Source organism: Capricornis sumatraensis, chromosome 3, assembly GCF_032405125.1.
Source record: "Capricornis sumatraensis isolate serow.1 chromosome 3, serow.2, whole genome shotgun sequence".
Lineage (NCBI taxonomy): Eukaryota > Metazoa > Chordata > Mammalia > Artiodactyla > Bovidae > Capricornis > Capricornis sumatraensis.
In genome coordinates this window covers 88,534,646-88,560,876 of record NC_091071.1, presented here as the reverse complement: position 1 = coordinate 88,560,876, position 26,231 = coordinate 88,534,646, and the positions used below count along the sequence as shown (strand labels likewise).

Genomic DNA, 26,231 nt, shown 5'->3' with positions numbered 1-26,231 from the left:
AATTTAGTGCCAATTTAAGGGTTTTTACAAGATAACAGGGAAGTGCTCTCACAGAGCAATATATCACAAGTGCTACTGGTCTTTGGGAGAAATCTATACATATCTACTGTGTGCACTTAGCAGAAAAAGAGAAAGGTCCAGGGGAATAGGGTAGTCAGCAATCAGCAAACACACAAAGTCACGATGTCAGCATAATGATTTCCTTAACAAAGTTTCCTTCCCCCTCGTCATCAAAGATCCAAAAACTCACCCATCCCACCCTTTCAGTTCAGTTCAGTCGCTCAGTCGTGTCCAACTCTTTGTGACCCCATGAACCGCAGCACCCCAGGCCTCCCTGTCCATCACCAACTCCCAGAGTCCACCCAAACCCATGTCCATTGAGTCGGTGATGCCATCCAACTATATCATCCTCTGTTGTCCCCTTCTCCTCCTACCCTCAATCCTTCCCAGCATCAGGGTCTTTTCTAATGAGTCAGCTCTTCCAATCAGGTGGCCAAAGTATTGGAGTTTCAGCTTCAAAATCAGTCCTTCCAATGAACGCCCAGGACTGATCTCCTTTAGGATGGACTGGTTGGATCTCCTTGCAGTCCCACCCTTTACCCCTGAACATACCTGGAAGCGTCCTCCCCACTGAAATGGCTGCTCTAGCTCAATGCTGTGTAATCATGCTGTCACTATGTTTACACAAGAATTCAACCACTGCCTCCAGATCCTACACCATCACCATGTCTGGCACAAGTTAGCAGAAGAATGGAATTATTATAAATTTTGAACAAGTGGAGACAGAAAAGTAAACAGATGAACAGCTAAATAAATAAATTTTAGAAACAGGTTAAATAATGTTAGGAGATTGGAACACAGCACAGGATAATAAAAACTGTGAAGATAATTATGAGATAAAATTTGAGAACAGAATAAAAGAGAAAACTGTGGGCAGACTGGTCAATCTGCTGTTACTGCTTAAAAGAAAGTCCATTCTCCATTGCCAGCTGTGTTCTTCAAGAGGGCTCTCAGAACTTGAGACACCCCTTCAGTAGGAAATGTGGCCCTAAGCACTAAAATCTCTCACTTGACAAGAAACTCAAAGGACTAGTGTATTGGAGCCGTGTCTCTGGCTCCAAGCTGAAGAGCAGGGATCTGGGACCAAAAGAGGCAAGGCTGTAGAGAGAAGGGGGTATGTGGGCCAGGATTCTTTGCCAGATCCAGGAATCTGCCACCAAAGCTGGTGTCCAAATAGGGTCCAGGGCTGGAAGCCAGGTGGAGAGTCCCAGGTAAGCCCACGTGGAGGGGACTGAGGTCAGAATAAGGCAGGTTGACAGGCAGAGGACAAGAGAAAACAAAGGTGTGTTCTCACTCCAGGAGTTGGAGGTCATGAATATCAACTAGGAGGCTGAGCAACAGAAGTGAGGATCCTAGAGAAAGTGCCAGAAACTAGCTTCCCAAGGGAGAGAGGCATGAAGGAGGGAAGGACTGGGGGTTTCGGGTGGTTAGCAGATGAAAACTCTGCTATATAAAATGGATAAAGAGGTTGAAAGCTTCCCTGGTGGCTCAGAGGTTAAAGCATCTGCCTCCAATGCGGGAGACCCGGGCTCGATCCCTGGGTCGGGAAGATCCCTTGGAGAAGGAAATGGCAATCCACTCCAGTATTCTTGCCCGGAGAATCCCATGGACGGAGAAGCCTAGTAGGTTACAGTCCATGGGGTCGCAAAGAGTCGGACACGAATAAGCGACTTCACCTTCACGTTCACTGTATAGCACAAAGAACTATATTCATATCCTGTAATAAATCATAATGAAAAAGAAAATGAAAAAGATTGTATATATATATATTGCTGTTGCTGCTGTTGTTGTTCAATTGCACAGTCGTGTCAGACTCTTTGCAACCCTCTGGACTGCAGCATGCCAGGCCTCCCTGTCCCTCACCATTTCCGAAGTTTGCCCACGTTCATGTCCATTTCATTGGTGATGCCATCCAGCCATCTCATCCTCTGACACTCTGTTCTCCTTCTGTCCTCAATCTTTCCTAGCATCAGGGACTTTTCCAATGAGTCGGCTGTTTGCATCAGATGACCAAAATCCTGGAACTTTGGCTTCAGTATATACACATATATGCTACATATATATAGGAGAAGGAAATGGCAACCCAATCCAATATGCTCACCTGGGAAATCCCATGGACAGAGGAGCCTGGCAGGCTATAGTCCAAATGGTCGCAAAGAGTCAGCCGTGACTCTAAGCAACAACAAACAATACATATGTATACTTGCATCATTTTGCTGTACAGCAGAAATGAACACAAATCGTAAATCAACTATACTTCGATAAAAAATAGATTAAAAAAAAGAAACTAGCTTGTTCCCAAATCCTTCAGAGCCACTGATACTCCCATCACCAGCTCCATTCCTCAGCACTATCATAACTGTCGCCATTACCAACATCACCCCCAGGAGCGCCTCCACCTCCATCACCATCAGCGTCACTGCCATCACCTCCACCCAATGCGATCAGCAATCTCCATCCTAGTGTCACCACCATCACACGACCAACCACCTTCACCACCATCACCCTGACCCTCACTCCCAGCACACCACCATCACCACTGACGTCACCACCCGCACCATCCTCACCACCAGCATCACTACTACTGGCCATGTTATCAATGCGACCATCATCCCTTTAGGACGTCCCCTCCACAAGCACAGAGGGACTGGCAGAGGCTTCAAACTGTCAGCCTTCCCCACCAGTCTCTGAACACGGATGGCAGCAACATTGGATACAAACGATGGCCACTACCCAGCTTACAAAGCAGAACAGCTACAGTAGGTTGTGGTTTTAAATAAAATAATTTTCATCCAGGATATACACATATCCTGATGTGAACAGCCGACTCACTGGAAAAGACCCTGATGCTGGGAAAGATTGAAGGCTAAAGGAGACAAGGGCGGCAGAGGATGGATAGCTGGTTAGCATCACCGACTCAGCGGACATAAACTTGGGCAAATTTCAAGTCAGGGACAGGGAGGCCTGGTGTGTCGCAGTCCATGGGGTCACAAAGAGTTGGACACAACTTAGGGACTGAACAACAACACATGTATACTAGCTAACTTCTTAAAATTCTCACAGCACCCTAGGAAGCAGGCATGGCTACCCCCACTTTATGAGTAAGGAAGATGAACCTCGAGGACAGTAGTACTTGCCCAAGGTTACACAGGTAGAAAGTGACAGAGCTGGGTCACACTCACACCCACTGCTTCCATGAGCAGTGCCGCTAGGTCACCTCTCTAAAGAAAATGAAGACACAGCTGAGTCCTCAAGGGGCTCTCTGGCAGTGGGAGAGGCCTACAAACATCATTTCAAAACAAGGTAAGAAATGCTCTGACTGCACTAAGGGAGGAAGAAACTAATTCTTCCCAGGGGTGAGGGAGAAAGCATTCCAGAGGATGTGGCATTTATGCAAGCGGGGAGAAACGGAGTGGAGTTCCCAGGGGAGAGCATTCCAGGTGGAGACCCAGCACACGCGAGGGGCACACGCCGCGCTGACTTACCCTGCAGGCTCTGCTGTCCCCACGTCTGACCTCTGGCCGGACAGAGAGCCTCGTCTCAGACCTAGTCCAACTGCCAACCTTGTCTCTTCACACCCACCCAGCCACACACACAGACCCCTGTCTCAGCCTGTCCTCACTGTGGCTCAAAACCCAGAGTTCAACATATCCGGCCGCCTCCCAAGAGAGCCTGGGATGAAAGGATCTGGTGGGCAGGAACTCAGGCGTCCAGGACAGGGCACCGGGCGTCAGACCAAAGCATCAGCCACAAGGAGACTGAAAGCTGAGGCCCCGTGCTGGTCAGTGGGGACTGACCAAGAGGTGTCTTTAGATGCCCTCTCTTTGCGCAGACACTGTCCTGAAGCAACCCCTGATGGAGTGCCCCGATGAAACAAGCATGACAGCAAAGCAACTGCCTATCTGCAGGTCACCGAGCCGCAGCTGGCATCCCTGATACCAGGCCACAGAACTCAGTGCTCAGGGTATACATTCTGCCACGAGGTCTTTTGGGGAAAGCAGATTAGGAAGGGAATTGCTCAAAGCTAGGCGTGCCATGGTAGGGACCAAGGTTGGATGTGACCACAACTGCTTTAATTTTTTTCCAGGCCAAGAACATTGTAGCTGTGTCTCTGGACTTGAAACTATGGGTCCACACGTCCATCTGCGTGTGTGTGTGTGTGTGTTTTTTTTTTTTAAGATCTGTTTGTTTAGCTGAACTGCTTCTTTGTTGCCGCACATGGGCTTTTCTCTAGCTGCAGTGAGAGGGGGCTACGCTCTAATTGCAGTGCACAGGCTTCTCACTGCGGTGGCTTCTCTTATTGCAGAGCACGGGCTCTCTGCCCATTGGCTGCAGGAGTTGCAGCTTGCGGGCTCACTACGTGCAGCTCTCGGGCGCTGGAGCCCTGGCTCAGTAGTTGTGACACATGGGCTTCGTGGCTCCGCGGCATGTAGGATCTTCCTGGACCAGGGATCAAACCAGTGTCTCCTGCGTTGCAAGATGGATTCTTAACCACTGGACCACTCGGGAAATCCCAGCTGTGTGTTTTTTAGTAAATCCCAAACTACTTTCTGAGTAGATTGATCCATGGACCACCCCCTAAGCCTTCTTTTTGGAACCATGTTCTTCCCAGAGACCTCAGCTCTTAAAAGAAAACATCAAGTCTATCCTTAGCACTATTTCTCCCTTAACTGACAACAGGGACTCAGTGCTACTCAGATTCTTACCCAGCTACTGAATCTCCGAATCACTGTCATTCTACTCACGTACCACTCAGTTTTATGAAGCACTTATTATGTGCCAGATGCTTCCTCTGTTCACGGGAATGTGCAATGACAAGGCTATGCCAGTTGCCTGCCTTTTTTGGAGCTTCTATTCCAGCAAAGATTGACAGGAATGAATAAGGTGAAAGAAAATGACACTTAAAAGGTGATTTCTGATAGTAAAAGGAAGTGACGGCAGGTAAGCATGGAAGGAGGGGTGAGGGGAGCTGTCTCATAAGGCTCCCAGAGGAGGTCTCTCTAAGAAAATGATGTTCGGGCTGAGATGGGAAGAATGTGAAGGAGCCAGCCATGTAAAGAGGCGGGGGAAGGAGCACACTCCTGGACAAGAAAGCAGAAGTGCAAAGGCCCAGAAACAGGATTAATCCAGCTTTATCGAAGTACACAAAGCCAGCCAGGAACGGGGGGAGGGGCGGGAGGGCAGACTAGCAAGCAGGAGAGTTGAAGATGAAATAAGAGAGTGTGTCAGGAGTCAGATCATTGAAGAGCCTTACAGACCGCAATAAGAAGTTCAGATTATACTTTAACACAATTGGAATCCACTGGAGAGTTTAAAACAGGGGAATGGCATGATCTGATTTCCTTTTTTAAAAAGAAAGATTTAAACAACTTCTGGAAGTTGTGTGGAGAATGGATCTGGTGATGAATGGAAGTGGGGGAACTAAGTAGACCAGATGGAATGAGGCTGGCTCAAACTAGGAGCTAGAGTGATGGCAGGAAAGATGAGAGAGACGTGGATGCACTTGAGAGGGCTTTTGAGATAGAAGTGACTAGAAGAATATTTTGGGATGATTGTCTTCAGAATATGCATCAGTGATTTTTATTAATCCTCTTAGATGCCTCTAGAACTGCTGCAGGGGCATGAGGAGAGAGTGGTCCAGATACAAGCGCCCCTGTCAATCAAAGCATCTCCAAATATGCTGACTGCCAAGAATGACAACTGCAATTTCCTTAGGAAAAAAAGGATTTTTTTATGGTAAAACCAAACTTGGAAAACCACTATTGTGATAAGACAGTCTGCTTAGCTGTCCCCAATATCCTTTCTCTCTATTTTTCCAGAAATAGAGCTGTCGCAATTTTTAGCCCTCACACAGCTACTCAGCTAGAGATCACATTTCTCAGCATCCTTTGAAGCTAGGTGTGGCCTCAAGACAAAGTTCAGGCCCATAAGTTGTGAGCAAAAGAAATATGTTTAACTTCGAGGTCACTCCCTTAAAACCCAAGGTACTTTTTCTCTTATTTCCCTTTTGATCTGCCTAGGAAATGGTGGAAAAGGTACCAGCCACACTGGACCCAAAGATGGAATCTGCATGCTGAGAATGGCGGGGACCCAGAGATGGAATCTGCATGCTGAGAATGGCGGGGACCCAGAGATGGAATCTGCATGCTGAGAATGGCGGAGACCCAGAGATGGAATCTGCATGCTGAGAATGGCGGGGACCCAGAGATGGAATCTGCATGCTGAGAATGGCGGAGACCCAGAGATGGAATCTGCATGCTGAGAATGGCGGAGCTGGCCCACCGGCCTGGGTCCTCGGACCCTTATCTCTTGGAAGAGAGCCCTCAACTCTGGACTCATAAGTGACAAACAAATGCACATGACATCTTTTGACTTGAGAGTTATAGCAGTTCAGCGTATACCCAGGCAGTTTTGACAGCCAGTGTATGCTCCACCACAGACAGTGGCTGCTTCACTGGTGTGAGAACAAGCAAGCCCTCAGGTAACCCAGGAGATAGACGGAAGGTAAGTGAAGAATAAGACTTTGCTGGTGTAGCTGTTGTTGTTTGGGGAGAGTTTTATTACAGCAGCATCATCTAACCTATTCTTACTAACACATTCTGGTTGAAAACAACCGCTCTAAAATCTTACCTGGATTACATGAGTCAGAAAATCATATCCATCAGCTGAGGAGATTTGAAAAATACTGATGCCTGAGTCCTATACTCAGAAATCCTGATTTAATGAGGCTGGAGTGCAGCCTAGCATGGGGGTTTTTATAAACTTCCCTGGTGATTCTAATATGCAGCCAAGGTTGAGAATTACAGACATCTGGGTGATACAGCAATGGCTCCACATAAATGCTTTTATTGAACTGGACTCCAGCATGATGAGGGACATTATATATATAGTGAAGGATGTTATTAAAAAAAAAAAAATGACTCTAGAATCATGATACGGGGTCATCACAGCAGGGTTTAATTTACTGTCTTACACAGTCTCAACTCCATGAGCAATTTCTCCTAGTCTCAGAGTGGGAAGTATTTGTGCTTCTCCTAAACAAAAAATTTGCTTTTGCCCTTGGACACTGTAAATCCTGTAAATGACCTTGCTTTCTTCTCTGAGTAGGTCCTAGAAAGTTCAAACTGGAGGCCTCCAACTAACAAGTGACTCAGATTTCACTGGCATACCGTTTTAGCCTTGATCTTTGCTTCAGTTCATTTTCTTCACTTGTGATATCATACAAGCTAACTTAAGTCATTTCCAGAACAAGCCAGGATATAAATATATTTTTTAAATAATAAATAAGGAGCATGCGCCACAGACTGGAAAAGGGATGAAAAGGAAAACAATCAAGTGCACCAGCTTACCTGACTCAATTACATGAAGTTCTATAAAAATATCCAGCAAAGTCTATTTATTAAATAGAGTTACTTAAACACAGAAATTCCTGCCTTGTGTATTGGAATATGGGGTGCCATGCTGAACTACAGACGCTCAATACTCTTCCTCTGTGAAAGTAGGAATAAGCAGGAAGATGGGTATTGAAAGCTCCTAATGCAGTGTTTTCAAATGCTAAGAATCAATCTTGTGGTTCCACTCACCTTCAGCAAAATTTCCATATGACAGCTTCTGTTAGTCTTTATTATAGATTTAAAGCCCCATTAGCAAGCCGTGCTCTTCCTGGTGGCTGTAATTATGGTAATAACAGGAGCTACACTACTCCTCCGTGGACTTCCTCTTAATAGCTTCCAGGATGCACATCTCCGAACCATCTCATCACATTTCACAAATGTCTCATTCTTGACAACCCACTCTATTTGCTAAAGATCCTTTCAGGCTGGATGCATACGCCTGAGAGAGTCATAAATTCCAACTCCATCCAAAATTATCTTTCCTCTTGTCTCTCCACATCATCTCTTTGCTACATTCTACAAAGAATGTCTTCATCCAACACTTTCAAATAAAGCATGTTATTGAATGACCCCATGATTTACAAGTTCGTCTCAGCAGCAAAGCGTCATTGGACTTCCACAAAAACTACAGAATATAGTGTTTTCTACCAAGATGCATGAAACGTGCAGACCCAGGCACAAAGCTCTGTAACACTAGAGCTTGAGATCCCCTAGTTCAGCCCACTCAACCTTCATTTTACAGACAGGAAAACTGAGGCCTTGAGAAATATTAATTCAGGTAGTCGCTCTGTATTAATACTTGGATGGTGTCCCATAAATTCACTGTTTAGTCAGTTATTTGAAATTTGGTACATATTTTTTCATTAAGAAACAATCTTACAACAGAACATTAGACTCTCTACAAAATCATAATTAGGATGGATGGTGATGATGATAATACAATCATGTGACTGTGCTTAATATCACTGAACTGTGCAACGAAAAATGGTTATGATGGTAAATTTTGTTAATGTATTAAACACAATTTTTTAAAAGATTCTTATTTAACCCACTAAGTGGATGAAATGTGGTACATGGAGAAGAAGGAAGAGAAGCAAGAAATCCCACCGCCTTTCCTGGGTCCGCCTGAGAGTCCCTCCTCGAGTAAGTCTGATTAATCACATCTGCAATGTCCATTTTCCCCTTCATCTACCACTAGCTCCCAAATTCCCTTAGGGACCTGCTCCTCCCCATTCTCAGCCTTAGTGGGGCTGACCCCAATCTCACCTCCAGCAGTGGTCAACCACTGACTGGCGAGTCCCCTGGCCACAGTGCTGGTTACGAGCCATTTTAGGCCAAGAAGATCCAAGAAGTGTGTGTGCGTACTGTATTATGTTTCAGAGGGTGGGTGGTATCTCCAAAAACAGGCAAACAGGACTTTTGCCTCTCTGCTGGAGCTACCATAAGAGAGGCCAGCTCGTCCTCTAAATGGGGGTGAACGGGAAACCCGGGACCACTGTAGCTACTGCTGCCACCATGACAGATGTCAAACCAAGCCTTGAGCCAGCACACAGACCTGAGCACAGCAAAGCACACGGTGCTGAGAGAACTTCAGAGAAAGGGAACAGAGGGCCTGATGAAGTCATGAACTTCTGGAACAAGCCGTACCTGAAGCAAGCACGCCCTGCCTCTGATGCTAGCACGACTACCCTTGAACCTTTCACTGGCATAAGCCAATAATTCTATATTTCACCTTAGCCAATTGCACTGAGTTTCTGTTTCTTTGCAACTGAAAGATTCCTAACAGATACAGTTCCAGAACAAAGACGAAGTGTGATCTCCATTCACTTCCCTTTCTGAAACCATCTCCCACCAGCCACTGTTTTTCTCTCTAGGCACCAAATGCCCTCCTTCTGTCCCAAGATCTCTTCTGATACCCAATCCAGGCCTGCACTAACTACCAAAGTGCTTTAGACCCCAGTATAACCTTCCTCTTTCCTCTTATTTTTCCTATTCCATGCTACCATTCAAATTCATAAGACAAACATAAAGAAAATTACAAAAATCATTACGCATATATTAGATATGCATGTGTTGATAAGACGAACAGGAGATTCAAAGTTTGTCTCTGTTTACATCAATATGTGCAGGTCAATACGTATGCCTGGGTGGGAGTGTCACTGTTAGAAGCAAGTTTTGTGTACAGCCCTGGGGCAGAGGCAGATTGACACCTGTTTTCCAGTGTAACCTACAAAAGGAGAGATGCTGGCTGAAAGCACAGAGCTGGACATGTGAGATGCAGGGCACAGCAAGTGTTACTCCAGGGCCCAGGGTTCAGAGTGGGACCCAGGGATGAGGAAGTCTGGAACACAGCTTGTCCAGAGAAGCTGAAGAGTATAGTGCTATTTGTCACCTTTGAGATTTTGCCTAAGAAGCAGCATCTTAGTAAGAAGGAGGCAGGGTCCTCACAGATAAGCAACCTCCAGCAGGAGGAATCTCCTTCAAAGGCTTGTGGCAGCCAAGGTCAATAAGGGATAGACCTGTGTGCACCCCCTGGTCTCAGAAATAATGGGCAGGCTATTAGGAGGCGAGGTGTTGCAGTCCTCTGTCTACAGGTAGGCAAGGTGAAAAAGCAAAAGGGAAATGACTAATGTCTCTACATCAAGACTTCCTCTCCCAGCTGCTCTCCTTCTTCTTGCCCCACGCGATTAGTTAGCGACGATGTCCACAGAGACCCACAGGCTGGTGGGGCATGGGGACCTCCAGTTTACACAGAAGAGAATTTAATATGCAACAGTCAAAACAGAGGATCAGGGAGTGCCTGAGAAGGAGACCCGGAGCCGTATCACAGAGCTTCATGGAGGAGAAGGTTCTAGAGGGGTTTGACACATGGCAAGATCATCATCAAGTGGAAACAGTGAGACCTCCTTCCAGGAGAAGGATGGCACGACTGAGGGGGTGAGGGGACGAGAGCAGAGACTGTGCTGTCTGGGCAGGTGTGCTCGTAGTAGAGGGAGGACACGGGTGGGAAAGGACACACAGCTCCAGGGAGACTGGGATCTTTGTGGGGAGCCGCCTGCCTTGCTGGGTAACAGGATGAAACGCGCTTACCTGCAGGCAGTAAGCCAAACCATGATCACGATCACGGGACGAGTGATGACAACCCCTGAAGACTCCTGGGAAGGCTCACAGTTTTAAAATAGACTGCTCGTTAACCCAAATTATCTAGAAACTGATCGGATCTCAGACAGCGGAAGAAGGAGAAAACAGGTGCCCTGGGCCAGAGCCCCAGTCTATTCCCACCCACCTTCCCACACCCTGCCTGGATCTGCGCCCCCTGGTTCTGCTCAGCTGGGGTCCCCACTGCACGGTGATGCGCTCTAGGGCACGTTTCCTGCTGCTTCTGCTGCTGCTGCTGCTGCTTCAAATAAGGCCACAGTTGTATTTGGAGGCCTGGACAATGGTGGACATTTTTAGTGTATTTCAAAGTAGGTTATATTAAGTTTTACCTGGTCTGCACTTTTAAAATAACCTGCCACATTCATTTAAAAAACAGCTCTAGTGAATGGACTTAACGTCACTGAATTATGCCTTTAAAAGTGGTTACAATGGTAAAGTTATGTGTATTTTTCCACAATAAAAATATAAACATAATTTTTTAAAAAAACACCAATGTCTTTTTTTTACAATTAACCGTTTTTATTCTTTCTATGTAGAAATACTAAACAAAATACTTGGAAATATGAAATTTGCATTTTTATCAGGTGAGTTTAAACCCTGAGCATTTCTACTAATGCACAAAAAACAGTAATAATAATAATATCCATGGTACACATTACTCCTACAATGTAAATTTGACAATTTTCTAAAAGATATTTTATTTAATCTTCATTTTACATGATCAAAAGAAGTATTCATAGTAAAGTAACTGCATAAGACACCCAAATGAAAAACTGAGTCTTCCCTAACCAGAAGGTCTTCTTACAATACTGAGACCAAAAGATAAAAAAAAAAAAATCCCCCAATCGAAATCACCCCTCAAGCTCTCTGAAATTAGCAGAGAATGTTTGCAGCTGACCTATTTCTCTCCCACACGACTGTGTTGATAATTGACTTTTGTCCCCCAGGGAAGTGCTCAAATATAATTGAGCAGCACCTGCCACACAGAAAGTACAGTTTTATACACCCAATAATTCCCATAAATATTGTACTTAGCTTGGGACTCAAGCACTCTGCTTTCTCATTAATTGCGTCTCTCACGGAAGAAATATAATTTACGAGAGCTGAGTTATTATGAACAGGTAGATAAAATAAAAGAAGTATTTTGAATTATAAGATATAAGGCATTTCTATTACTAAAAATCATTGAAAATGACGGCAATGCCCACTTACATTGCTCAGACACTTTCCTTTAGTCCTGTCGATCTCATTCTATTACATAAATCCCTTCTATAGATGGGAGTTACTCAGTTTTGTTTAATCCTGATGACAAGAAGGCCAAGGTCAGGGATATGATGTTCATGCAGGTCAAACAGTTTTACCCCTGTCCCACAAATTCAGCTTTATAACCTGACACTGCAGCTCTAAAATGAACCAAATCATCCACCCCATTTACCACCACAACTTAAAATGCTGTCTGGATCTAGGATTAAGAAAAGGCAAGTCCCTTTCCACAGGCAAGCAAATGTTTGCACACTTAGACCAGCAGCTATGACTGGAAAACCTTCAGGCTGGTGTTGAGAATATGTTAATGGAATAATCCAAAACCAGTCCCAAAAGATCACATATTCCAGTTACATGAATGTAACCTGGAATGAAATGTTCAAAACAGACAGATCTATAGACACGGAGAGCAGACTAGTGACTGCCCAGGGCTGGAGGTGGGCTTCCCTGGGGGCTCAGTGGTAAACAATCTGCTTGCCAGTGCAGGAGACCTGGGCTTGATCCCTGGGTCAGCAAGATCCCCTGGAGGAGGAAACGGCAACCCACTCCAGTATGCTTGCCTGGAGAATCCCCATGGACAGAGAAGCCTGGCGGGTTACAGTCCATGGGGTCACTAAAGAGTCAGACATGACTTATCAACTCAACACCACCACAAAGAGCTGGGACTGGGGGTAGGAAGGATGTTGGAGAATGACCTAATGGGTGCAAGATTTGATTCCAGGGTGATGAAAATGTTCTAAAATTAGATTATGGTGATAACAGAATATAGCCTTTGAATCCTGAAAGATTACTTCCTTCTTTCTGTTCTACACACACACACACACACACACACAAACACACACACGCACGCAAAGAGGCCAAATAATTAAGCCATGACCACAAAGCACTCCAACCTTAACAGTGAGGGTTTTATAATCAGCCTTTGAGTTATCCTAGCACTGGGCCACTGGAGAATGAAGTGGGACAGGATAATAAACTCATCTACATGAGTTATTATGCATTTCCATTACTGCCGGTCCTTCCTGCATTAAAGAAGAAATTGCAAAAAGATTTTCCCTAGGAGTTAAAAAAGAATATCATAATATTCAGACACAGTGAAGAGTACAAAAGCTTACCCTTTCTAGTAATTCTGACAACCTAGAAAAAAAAAAATGCAGATTCTTTTCAAGTTTGTTTACAAAATATTTCATCTCAAAACTGCTCCAGCAATTTAAATTGCAGCCCCAGAGCAAGATACCTCCACCAACAAAAAAGAACACAAAATGAGAAATAAAATAGGCACACTTTGTCTTCCAAGTGATTACAGGGAAATGATCAGAAAGATTTAGTGAGTGTCCCTCATTTTTACAGCCCCACCTAACACTTTCAGTACATAAAGCAACACGCTTTACACCATCCCTACTGATTCAAGTAATTACCTCTGCTCTGTTTATGGGTGTCATAAGGACAGAGTAAAGAAAGTAGGAAAGTTTACAGAGGCACATGTTGTTCTAGTTGAAATGAAAACCATCTTCAAGGAATTTCAAAGCACCGTCTATATTCATGCCAGGTGTTGGTAATTCATCAGCCTTCTCGCTTTCTGAATGCAGGCTGCGGAAGCACACAGCTTGTCATTACTGTTACTTGAAAGCAGTAAAACCATTCCCTTAAAATTGAATCTACAATTTAGCCTCTTCATGAATTCAGGCTTCTAGTTCTAGCCCTCCCCCTCTTCCTGCCTGAGTTCACATAGTTAAATCTATGTAGAATTCCTGATGCGTAGTCTGTAGTCAAGTTCATAACTTCGACTCTTCAAGAACGAAGAGTGCTTCTTCTGCGTTTTCCTGGCTCAGGAAGAAAGAGGGCACGAAACTGTGTGAACGCAGGACCATACCCACCTCTTACTTGAGGATGAGGCTTTATGGGGGTGCTTGGGGGAGGACAGCCTAGCTCGTCTTATCAACATGATGGGTTCAAATCTGCAGAGGTGTTATCTAGAGAACATGTGATGTGTGATTGGGGACGGTAAGGAAATGCTCTGCACTGCTCGCTAAAGAAATACTAGCGCCATACCTGGGCTCAAAGGGAGTAAACGACGTCCAGAGGCTCTGCCTACACAGACAGGGACTCAGAAGATTCTCTCTCACACACACACACTCCTGCTGAGAAGGGCGAGCAGGCAGTGAGGGTGGTGCTGTTTTAGGAAGCACTCTGCCGTGACCGAGCATGGGATGGGGCTGCCTGTCCGGTTCCCACAAGTCTGTGGCCATTTCCTGAGGTTCAGTGAATCTGAGTGAGGTACAAGCCCAGTCACCCTGGTTCAGGCTTATGCTTCCTTCTGAGTCCAAGCCACAGAAAGGAGACCAAGAAAGGGCCAAACTTGAAGGACAATGATGACCTTGGACAAGGTCACAGCCTAAATCAGGAAAGATGGGTCAGAACTCGTATGTGCTGGGCCCAGCTGAGCCCACTGAGTTGGCAGACTCATCAGGGGCCAAGAGACTGATTTTTGCAACCAGCTCTATAACATGGTTAAACAAAACTACATTCTTTTCCATGCTGCCCTTGCCTCTTCCCTTGATGAAGGAACTGTCTCTGCCCCTTGATTCCCAGGGACGACACTGTCTAAGACAGCATGTGGAATAATTACAGGGAGAGAGTCACAGTGAAGCCAAGGTCATTTTCAGTGTAAGTTTCCATGCAGCATCCTATAATTTTCTAGAAGGATTAAAATGTGAATCGGAATTTATGTAAGCTTCAATAAAATCTTATCAACATAAACTGAAGGGTAAATAGTTCTTTATTCTACAAAAATGAGATTTAGGGAACTCACTGTGTCAAGAACAGAAACTCAGAGAAAAGCAAACTTAACTGGAGAAAAGCAAGCTTAACTGGTTAGCTCTCTAGTAATTAGATTTCTCAATCAGAAGCTTCATAAATTCAGTTCCATTTATTCAAGCCCAAGAGCCAGAATGAAACACTATTTGCCACCAGAGGCAGAGTTCTTCTTTGCTCTATCAGGTCTCAATTTCAGAAGGTGCATTCCAGATAAAATTCACAAAGGAAAGAGGTATAAACTTTCCCTCAAAGTTCCCTGTCACTGGATTATACCGTTCAGCAAGGACAGTCTACTTCCAGCGCGAGGAAGAACTTCTGATTTGGCTGGTGAAAATGATTCACTAGTATCTTCCATGCGGTTAAAATATAGTAATGGTTGCGCCAGTCCTGGCCTGTTTTGCTCCGAGTCATCCTCTCCTTTTTCTGCTCTGCTTTCTGTCTCAGGGGGGCCACGGCCTGCAGGCAGTTTCCCAGTCTCTTGTGTTAGCTGGTGTCCAGCCTAGCCAGTGACACACTGGGCAGGGGCGGAGTGGGGAGCAGAAAAAATGAAGAAGCCAGAGTGTTTCTCCACACTTTCTCCGCCTCAGATGGCTTCTCTGGCTGTATCCCCTCCATGTCTCTTGCTCGTGTGAACAGTACCCCAGCAGTTCCAGCATCCACCAGGTGACTCTGGCCCCTGGGTTCCAGAGCAACGTCCTCCCCTTGTCCTTCTAGCCTGGAGGTGACAGTGGCTTCCGGATGTTGCTAACCTCTAAGTTTAGCTTCTAAGCTCTTGCCTCACCTGTTCAATCCTGTCTCTAACTTTCAAGTCCTTTGAGTTTTGTTTTGTTTTCTGGTTAGACTGGCTACTAAAATGACTAGAACGTTAGTAAGTAAAGAAACTAACAAAACTCCGTGAACCATAAACCATGAAAACAAAAATTCCATCCCACGATAAAACCGGGAAAAACTAGAGTCTCCAGAACCTCCAGGGTTTGCTTTGCTCTTCATAGTAACCATATAAACTAGGAATATTTCTAGGATCTAAGAGGAGTAAGTTTTTTCATGTGTCCATATCCACGTGTGTCTGTGCGCCTGGCTTGATTATTCAGGGATGAAGTGTACTGTGGTGGGGAAACTACAGAATCTGAGCTGGGGTGTCCTGTCTCAGTTCTGCTACTATCTATTGGTGTGACCTTGGTAAGGCCTTATCTCCTCTGGTCTGTATTTCATTCATCTGAAAATGGGGAATCAAAGTACTTTCCCTCCACAATCTCTTCCTATTCTAAAATTCTGGGATTCTAAGCTTATGGATAAATTTTGCACATATGCATGACTTCAAGCATATGATTATTCTTAGAGCTATGCACAAAGCATATACCTTCTGTTGATGAATTTGCATTTCATCAGAGAAATGTGTCTATAACCGGTGCTCAAATTAGAACCCAAAGAATATTTTTGCCAACTTGCTTTATTATAGTATCAACTTAGTATCTGAATGTGTTTTAGACCTCTAAATATAATGTGGGTTCACTGAATCATTGTAATGATCATCTGATTAGCATACCTAAAAAAAACACAGAAGGAACTTTGCTTGAAAGTAGATTGTCCCAAAGATGGCTGCAACAATATCTTCCATTCTATCTGCTCCTTTGTAAGGTGACCTTGCTGCACCCCATCAAAAGAGGGTTTATCTTCCTTCCATTTGAAACTGGCTGTCGCTTTGATTTGTTTTTACTTAGCAATTGTAACAGAAGTGAAGTCACATAGCTTTTGATATCAACTATGAAGTCTACTGGAGAAGGCAATGGCACCCCACTCCAGTACTCTTGCCTGGAAAATCCCATGGGCGGAGGAGCCTGGTGGGCTACAGTCCATGGGATCGCTAAGAGTCGGACACGACTGAGCGACTTGGACATGACTGAAGTGACTTAGCAGCAGCAGCAGCCATAGTAGCTATGTAGCTATGTAGCCATGTAGACTTCATGCTGCTGCTGCTGCTGCTGCTAAGTCACTTCAGTCATGTCCAACTCTGTGCAACCCCATAGACGGCAGCCCACCAGGCTCCCCCGCCCCTGGGATTCTCCAGGCAGGAACACTGGAGTGGGTTGTCATTTCCTTCTTCAATGCATGAAAGTGAAAAGTGAAAGTGAAGTCGCTCAGTCGTGTCCGACTCTTAGCGACCCCATGGGCTGTAACCCACCAGGCTCATCCATCCATGGGATTTTCCAGGCAAGAGTACTGGAGTGGGGTGCCATCGCCTTCTCCGGGAACTATGGCTACAGGGCTACATAGCTACCACTAAGTCTACATTTACATAGCTACATGGGCTTCCCTCCTAACTAAGTCAGTAAAGAATCTACCTGCAATGCAGGAAACCTGGGTTTGATCCCTGGGTTGGGAAAATCCTCTTGAGAAGGAAATGGCAACCCACTCCAGTATTCTTGCCTGGAGAATCCTATGGACAGAGGAGCCTGGCGGGCTACAGTCCATGCGGTTGTAAGAGTTGGACTCAACTGAGTGTCTAAACTACCACCATGAAGTCTACAGCTTCAGCCTTTACTTCTTGGGATGCTCCTGCTTGGAACCCAGATATCATGTTGTGAAGAAACTTAAGCAACCACGCTGACAGGTTCCAGTGGACGGAAAGTGAACCTCTGCCAAAAACTCCACTCGAGTTCTCAGCCAGCAGCCAGCACCAACCACCAACCACACATGTAAGGATACTTCAGACCATTCAGCCTTCTCAGTACCCAGATAACATCACACAAAGAAGAAGTGTGTCTGCTTAGTACACAGAAAAAAATTTTTTTTAATGTTTTCTTTTAAGTTACTAAATTTGGGATAGCAGTTAGGAGGCAATTTCTCCCCCATTAAATAAAGAGGAGTTTAATACTGGAGCAGAATCTCATGCCTAAAATATATTAAGACAGTCTTCCATCATTCCATCTACCCCTTCATTCTTTCAAATCAGAGAAATGTGTCTATAACCAGTGCTTCTTTCAAATATTTATTGAACACCTACTATGCTAAATGCTGAGGAGAAAATGGAGACCAAATGCAGACATGGCCCTGCCCCAGTGGAACCTGTTATCTGGATGGGGAAACAGACATTAATAAAACATGTAATGACATGTTAAATAGTTAAACAAACAGCCATGGTACTATTGAGAACTAGCACAGGGCACTCTGGGTACTTGGTTAAGGAACTGCCCTTATTAAGGAGATTAGAAAAAGAAGTGAAAACTAAAGTTAGGTTTCAAGGAAGATTAAAAAATCAGCTAGGCAGAGGGGAGAGCCTCCACACAGAGAACTTCACATGTGCATAGGGCCTGTGGCACGAGGGAGAGTGGTATGTTCAAGATCTGTTTCCAGAACTAAGATCGTGGCCTAGGATGAGGCTGGAACCTGGTAGGATCCAGGTCTTACATGCCTCTGCAGTTCTCATAAGGGCAGTCTTAAGGAGAAGTCAACAAGCCACTCTGATCAGATTTCCCTTTGAACCCCAGAGAAGGAAAACACTGGGAGTAACCCCAGTGAGGGTAATCTGGAGCACTCTGCCACACAACCTGCATGTGCTGTGACACCCATGGTGTCTCATATACTCACACACATGGGCATTCTGCAGACACCCTAATTCCTTGCTCCATCTCACCATATTAATTGTATGCATCTATGTCTCTGTAACTATATCAGAAAATCCTTTAGGTAGAGGGGCTGTGTCTCATTCATCTTTTCATTCCTATTCCATAGTATCTAGTGCAGGGAAAGGTGCATATCGAATGTTTAGTGAGGGCTTCCTAAAAATTTAAAGCATGAATAAACAATCCATTCATAAATGGCCTGTCAAAAGTGATCTCCTAAGAGAAAATTCTACAGCCTTTCTTGGAAAGCCATCTCAAGGATATCAACATTCTTTGGAAAGTCTTGCTATAAAGTATCCTTCCTTTCTAATTGTAGCCAATTGTTGAGTTCAGCCTCCATGAAGACAGAACAGCCCACCACATTTCCAAAGGACAGTCTTCCTGTACCCTTTGAGGATCACTACCGGGTCACCCCTAGTTCTCTCTTTTTTCAGTGAGGAAATACTTAAGCTTCTCACCTTTCCTCAAAGAAATCATTTAGTTGCTCCCTGGATTCATTCCAAAACCTCCATCCCTCCTAAACTGTGGAGGGCAGCAATCTAGCAGATCAGCAAACAAGGTCAGAGATGCCTGAAGGGTTTTGTGAGCAGTCCTCAGGGGGAGAAACAGGCTGTCTTAGTCTGTTCATTTTCAGGCCAGCTCACATGTGTGCATGTGTTTGCGTGTGCACATACATACATCTGTGCACATATACACATGAACATTGAGATTTTTTTACCAGCTCAAACAATAAACACTGTTCTATTTGATGAGTTTGCCAACTGTCCTCTATTCTTCACCACCAGCCCAGATGTTCCTCTCTGATTCAATACATTTTTTAAAAAAATAAGTGAAAGCTTTACCCCCATATCTTTGTAGATTATATGTTAGAGAAATGAGCAGCACTGTTTTTACTGATATCTTCACTATCTTCTTGTGCAAAGGCATCACACAGATTGTGAAATACATCAAGAATTCAAAAACAGTAAATCACTGGTCATTCTACAAATAATAAGTCTCCAGTAACATTAAACAGCTGCTGGTCTTTTTTTAAACAAATTTTTTTTTTTTTTGGCATTTGGGTGAAAACTGTTAAATTTAATTTCAAAATACAGTGTTAAAGTTCCATTTGGAATCATTTTTCGTCTCTTGTCAAATAAAATTCCTCAGTTGTTTTATCATCATCATTACAGAAGTCTATATTATGACATTTAAAGAAGATCAGATACAGGATGCTCACTGAGCTGTAAGTCCTCATAACAATTATGTATTATTTCTGTGCAGAAAAGTTAGTAAGATTGTGTATATGTTAATAATATCATTACAACAAAATGTCCAAATTTAAATTAGATCATCTTAGTAAACCAACATATCCTAGCCTAGTTTCAGAAAGACTTATGAAATATATTTGTTCCCAAATCTGTGACAGTTTAAATTACTCCCAAAATTATTCAGCATGAATACTTTTTACATTTTTAAGCCAACACACACCAGAACATTTAACAAGAACTTATACATGCCTTATCTCACTTATTATTTAACTTGAGGAAAGAATAAGATTAATATATTACAAAGAATATTGATTGTGCTTGGAAGAATAAAACATTACTGAAGTGATGGTATAGATAAACTCAAAAGTGTCAGTCAAATGCCTCATGGAATATACTGGTGTATAATTAGTATTTCTAAGAATCTATAGTAATAAAACACTACCAAAAATAGGCATCTATAAAATAAACATAAACAAGATCTCAGTCACATAAGTCAATTTTTGTAAAAGAAGAATGTTTGCTTTATTAAATATGTAAATAATCTAAACACTGCAAAAAGGATAGAATACACTTTTTGAATTCAGAATCCAAAATATACTTATTTTAATAATGCACACACTTAGTACTCACTGAATGCAAGAGTAGTTGCAGTAATTTCTGTCCCTGAAGAAAATGAATGCCTGTGTAATAAATACTATGTAAATACGCTTTATGGACTTTTTAGGAGAGGTCTGAGTCCAATTTTGAGTCTAATGCCCATTCCTCAGGGGTAGTCTGTTTAAATTGAGGATAATCACTAAAGAAACATAATGCAGCTGCCATCATAGGTTAAAAACACAGTACACGATGATCTGAGTTACCTAGAGGGAAAAGAACTTCCCAAGGTCGTTCCAGCAGCCCACAGCGGAGCCTTGGTGCGAAGACCACGGTCCTCCCAGGGTACCCTGAACTCACACACCTCGATAGCTTCTCTTCCAAAGAGAAATCAAGGTGATTCCTTTTCGCATGATCTCTCTAGCACCCAGTAGCTATGAAGGAGTGGTTTCTCTGTAGCCCATAAGCAGTACGAAATTAAGAACCAATTTCCTGTGTCAAGGTAAAAGGCACTTCAGCATTCGGTGGAACCAGTGATCTTTATCACACTCAACGCGCACTAGAACCACGCAGAAGAGAACAATCACTAAGAAAACAAACATTAAGTGTGGCAGCACCCAGACCCCAGAAACTGAGTGTAGGTCTTCGCTTACTTGGATTTAAACAGATCCGGCAGTCTTTCCCTAACCGAGCGAACCAAAGAATAGGTCCCAAAGCGAGACCAAACTTTCTGCTCAAAGTGTCTTTCCTTTGGACCAGAGCTCGGAGATGACAAAGGAGAGTATTCAAAATAGGGCAAAACAGAAGAGCTTCTAACAGCCGAATCTAAGCAGTTGTCCGGCGCCCGGGGCCCTGGTCAAGTCACACGCCTTAAAAAGGTTTCCTCGCGCATCGAAGGTGCAAAAAGAAATACTTCCACTCTTAAATTCAACTAGGTCCCAGCTGGCTCGCGTCCACACGTACCAACTTCCCGGGACCCTAAGATTTGGGAGCCGGGACGGAGGGAGAAGGACCAGCCGCAGGGCACGCCGAGGGAGGGAAGGGGCGCGCGGGGACCCCGCCCGCCGCGCCCGCACGAGGGGGCTGCGCTCAGCTCCGAAACACCACCCCCACCGCCCCCCGCGCCCGCCTCCTACCTGTCTGAGGATGAAGCTGGTCGAAGTGGTGCTGCCATCGGATCTTTTCAACCTGCTCCTCCGGGTCGTGGTGCCTCGGGCCACCTGCACTCGACACACGGGGTCGGAGAGAAGCGCATGAGGGCGCGGCAGTGGGGAGCCGGGCGACCACCCCAGGCTAGAGTCCGCCTCGGGACCTGCTCCCCGGGGGCTCCCCAGAGTCCGCACCCACGTCTCCTCCACGGTCCCCACATACAGCCTCCACCCCACCCACCCACTCAAGCCTCGACGACTGAAAAGATGCCCGGGAAGAGCCGCCCGCGAGCACCCACCACATCCATTAACAAAGACTCTCAGGGTGCGGGGTCCGAGTCCCCGGCGGCATGGGCTGGGGAAGGCTGCGGACTCCGGAGCGGGAGCGCAGAGACCGGACGAGGTGAGAAGGAGCAGGAGGAGGAGGAGGAGGAGAAAGAAGAGGGCGGGAGGAGAGAGGGACGGCGCGCAGGGGTGGGGGAGCGGGGCCGCTGACTCCCAGGACCCGGGCCCCGCTCGCCGGGCGCGAAGGCGGGGCGAGGAAGGGGAGGAGGGGGCGGTACCTGCGAGGTTGGGGAGTGCGGCCGGTCGGCGCTCCCGTTCTTGGCATAGGAGGAGGACATGGTTCACAGCCGCATGGCCCGCCCGTGCGCGGCGGGCGGAGGACGGCTGGGCCCCCCGGACGCTTGCAAGCTGGAGGCGGGGGAGGGCGGCAGGACTTCCCCACCTGCTTCGGGACCCTCGCCGGCTCCTGCGAGCGCGGAGACACCTTAAAGGGTTCGAGGCGCTCACCCCCGCGCCCGCAGCGGACCTCCGGGCAGCGACCCCCGCCGGTGGAGGTCCCGCGGAGGGGGGCTTCTCGGGATCTCGCCGACCCGAGGCGATGGAGAAGTGCTCTCCCACCTAGCGAGCGCCTTACATCAGAGCTTTCCAGTGGAGGAAGGGAGAGGGGGAACCTAGGAGGGGGGTGTGGGAGGATGAAAATAGTCTGCACAGTTTAAAATGAGACAAAGGTGGCACGGTTCATGAATCAGGACTCGGGGAAGGACACTGGTGCAGAGTGGCAGGGAGTGGGAAAAGCCAATTCGGCGTGTATGCGTGTGTGTGTGTGTGTGCGCGCACGCGGGTGTGTGTTTGCTGCACTGGAATTTTAAAAGGGCAAGAGCAGAACCTTTCTTCGCGACCTCACCCATCAGCCCATTGTGGTAAGGCATGGGGTTCTGTGGTTTGGCTTTTTGTCCGAGTCTTTGTATTGTTCTGTGAACTCTAGCTTCAAAACCGCAAGCCGTGCACACCCGGCAGCCCCGGGAGATTCTGCCAACCTGAGTCTGACCGGGGTGCAGCCCGCAGCAAACCGGCGTGTCCTAAGGAGTTTTGAAGGTCACATAGACGTGCTGAAAGGCAAGAGTTGGCCACGTGCCTTCCCTTTCTAGGCGGATATCTGTCTTCAAGGGAGAAAACTCATCTTTGAAATCATACATCTTTGGCGTTGTTGCAACCCTAAATTTCCTCCTGCAAAAACATACTAGAGATTAACTGGAGAACAAATAAAAGCGAATTGTGGGGAGGAGGACTTGAAGTAACAAGCAGGAAGAGAAACATGCGAATTCAAAAATAAAGAGACCCTGTTTAATTGTAAATAGTTACTGCAAGAGAAATCCATGAATAAAATTTGCATGGTATCTTAAATTACTACATCAGCCCCTAGCACCTTGGGTTCTAGTATTTTTTGAGGGAAACTGCCTGTCTCTTTTAACAATTGGTTGGCCTTATTGAGGTCCTGATAGTTTTACCATACACCAGACACTTTCTTTCCATTCCCACCCCCTTCACTTAATCCAGACCTTCAGTTCTTTGTAAGAGTATAATAATTAGTCTCCTTGCCTCCAGCCTTCCTCTAAGCATACACCTGCACACACACATACCCACACACTTCATTCTATCTACACACTACAGGCAAAACCATTTTCCTAAAATCTCTTTACTCAACTCACTCTTTTCTAAAAAGCACTGCTGACTTCAAAAAAAATGTACAATGTGAGTTACATGCCGTTTTATTTGGGGCAAAATGAGGACTGCAGCCTGGGAAATGGTGCCTCAAGTAGCTCTGAGAGACTGCTCCAAAGAGGCAGGGGTGAAGGTCAGTATACACCTGATTCTGGCAAAGGAGGAAATACATATAATCAAGCACATGTACAGAAGGTTTCTGCTAGTCTCATGAAGCTTTTTGCCAGTGATGAGAAACAATCATCACCATGAAGGATTTTAGTGCTTTTCTAGATATGAGGAGGCATAACAATTGGACCTATAAAATGAGATCCTCAAAATACCTATCTGAAGATCTGTCCTGCCAGTTCCCCCACCCCATCCCGAGCACAGAGTGCCTCATTTCTGGGCTCCACCCTGAACTCCTTTCAGAGGCTGCTGAAGGTCAGCAGCACATGCTTTAACCCTTATAGAGGTAGATGGCAAGTGTCAGTTTGTAGTTGATGGCGCTCATTGTTCTCAGCAGCCCACAAGACAGAGTCCAAACTCCTTGGTCCAACAACCAATCTCCTGCTTTGGTCACTACCACTTTTCTCCAACTTGATCACTGAACAGCAAGCAGAAAGGTCTACTCATTGCTCAAACACACCAAATACAATTCCCTCTTCAGCACCTCTGCCTGAAATGTGTCCTGCCCCCAATCCCACCCGCCTGCATCCTACCCTGCTTCCAAGCCTGGTTCAACACACTCTCCTTCCACAGAAATCTTCCCTGACCATGCCCTGAAAAACTGGAGCATTTATTCTCTGGGCACTTAGTGCAGGCTGCCTTGGTTTACGTGTTCTCTTTTTGTGAAAATCTAATTCCTAAAATAGATTTTTAGCTTTTTATCTTCCATTCTTATATCTCACATGTTATATTAATAGATATTCCATAAAGTATATGGATAATGGTATGTCTGCCAATGCAGAACCCCTTGCTTTAGTTACCGTCAACTCAATCCATTTTAAGTTCTCAGCCATTTTCATTGTTGATACTTAATCAATACTTACAGAGTGAATTATTATGTGGGCACTGGGATTTGAGTTTTCTGGCTTTCTACTGCGTACAGTCTTATGACTTTGAGTTATCAAAAAAGAATCTACAGTGGCATGACATTGAAGAATTCTCTTTACCTACCTCATAGCAAAACTGGTGAAAACAGTTTCTAAAAAATTCTTTAATCTGTGGAAATGGTCCAGAGAAGGGTATGCAGCCACTGAAAAAACATTCATTCAGGAAAATTTACTAAAACTCAATAAGAAAAGTGAGCTTGTGGTATTTGAACCAAGACTTGTTCTCCCCACCCTCACCCCCTACCACCTTCATCTGATTGAGCAAGAGGGAAACTGGCTACATGATGCTGCTGGGAATACAGGGCTCCCTCTCCCTTCAGCTCCCAGATGGAGGGTTATTTTCCTGGGAGGGACAGGCCATTTATCATCCTGCAGCAGCCACCTGTTGCTGAGGCTAAGTTCCCCTCAAATACAGCAGAGGTGGGGGCTCCTTTCTTTAGCCCAGCCCCCACTTGTGGGATGGGGGCTCTGCCTGGGACACAGTGCCACAGAGAATACTGAGGACCCAACTGCTCCTGGAGAGACAAGCCAGGAGACCCAGGCTTGCTGCCCCTCACTACCAAGCGCTCAGCTCCTCAAGTGAAAATGTCACACAGAGAATGCCATTGTCCTTGCCCCCAGGACTGGAACTCAGAGAATGAAGTTGGGCCCCACTTTGCACCACATACAAAAATTAACTCAAAATGGACCAAAGATCTAAATGAAGAGGTCTTACACAAAAGTGTAAAACTATTAGAAGGAAACATAAGGGTAAATCTTCACGATCTTGGATTTGGCAATGGATTTTTAGATATGTCACCAGGAGCACAAGCAACAAAAGAAAGTAAATTTGAACTTCAAAATTGAAAATGTCTGAACTTTTTAAATTTTGTGGCACTGTCAAGAAAGTGAAAAGGGCACTATCAAGAAAGTGAAAAGACAACAGAATGCCGGAAAATATTTGCAAATCATATACCTGATAAGGGACTTGTATCATATATGTGTGTGTGTATAAATATATATATATTTATTTGTGTACTTATATATATATATATATATATATATATGAAACTCTTATAGCTCAGTAATAAAGAGACAGATGACCTTATTTTAACATAGGAAAAGAATCTGAATAGACCTTTCTCCAAAGAAGATATACAAATGGCCAATAAGCTGATGAAAAAATGATATTTTTAGTCATCAGGAGAATGCAAATTGAAACCATGAAATACCACTATACTATCCACTAGATAAACCTCAGATAATAATTATTGGCAAAGATACAGAGAAACTGGAAATCAGAAATTCCCACTGCTGGTGGGAATGTAAAATGGTGCAGCTCCCTTGAAAACCAGTCTGGCATCTACTCAAGTGTTTAAACATAAAGTTACAAAATGAGCCAGCAATTCCACTCCTGAGTATATACCCTAGATAAACAGAAGCATATATTTATACAAAAACTTGTATAAGAAAGCTCAAAGAAGCATTATTCATAATAGCCAAAAAAGTGGAAATACCCCAAATGTCCACCAGCTGATGAATAAACAAAAGAAACTGTGGTATCTGTATACAATGGAATATTATTCCGTAATAAGAAGGAACGAAGTATTGATACATGCTACAGTATGGATGAGCCTTGAAAATATTAAGCTAAGTGAAAGAAATAAGTCACAGAAGGTCATATATTATATTATTCTATTTACATGAAATGTCCCAAATAAATAAATCTATAGAGACTAAAAACAGATTAGTGGTTGCTTAGGGCAGGGGAGGTTGGGGGGATATTGAAGTGATAGTTAAGTCTACAGGGCTTCCTTTTGAGGCAAAGAAAATGTTAATAAAA

At 44.8% G+C, this 26,231-nt stretch overlaps 1 protein-coding gene across 2 annotated transcripts in view; it reads right to left on the bottom strand.

Annotated features, from left to right (window-relative positions):
* Positions 1–21,931, bottom strand: part of CACNB4 (calcium voltage-gated channel auxiliary subunit beta 4) — a 270,917-nt gene extending 248,986 nt beyond the window's left edge. The window contains exons 1-2 of one of the 2 annotated variants that reach the window (XM_068966818.1): positions 21,872–21,931; positions 21,297–21,380 (exon numbers count right to left, since the gene is read on the bottom strand). In XM_068966818.1, the coding sequence (XP_068822919.1) occupies positions 21,297–21,380; positions 21,872–21,931 (144 nt within the window). Of the gene's footprint in view, positions 1–21,296; positions 21,381–21,607; positions 21,617–21,871 lie in introns of those variants that run through there. The other variant, XM_068966819.1, reaches the window with a different exon arrangement.
* Between the last annotated feature and the right edge of the window lie 4,300 nt (positions 21,932–26,231).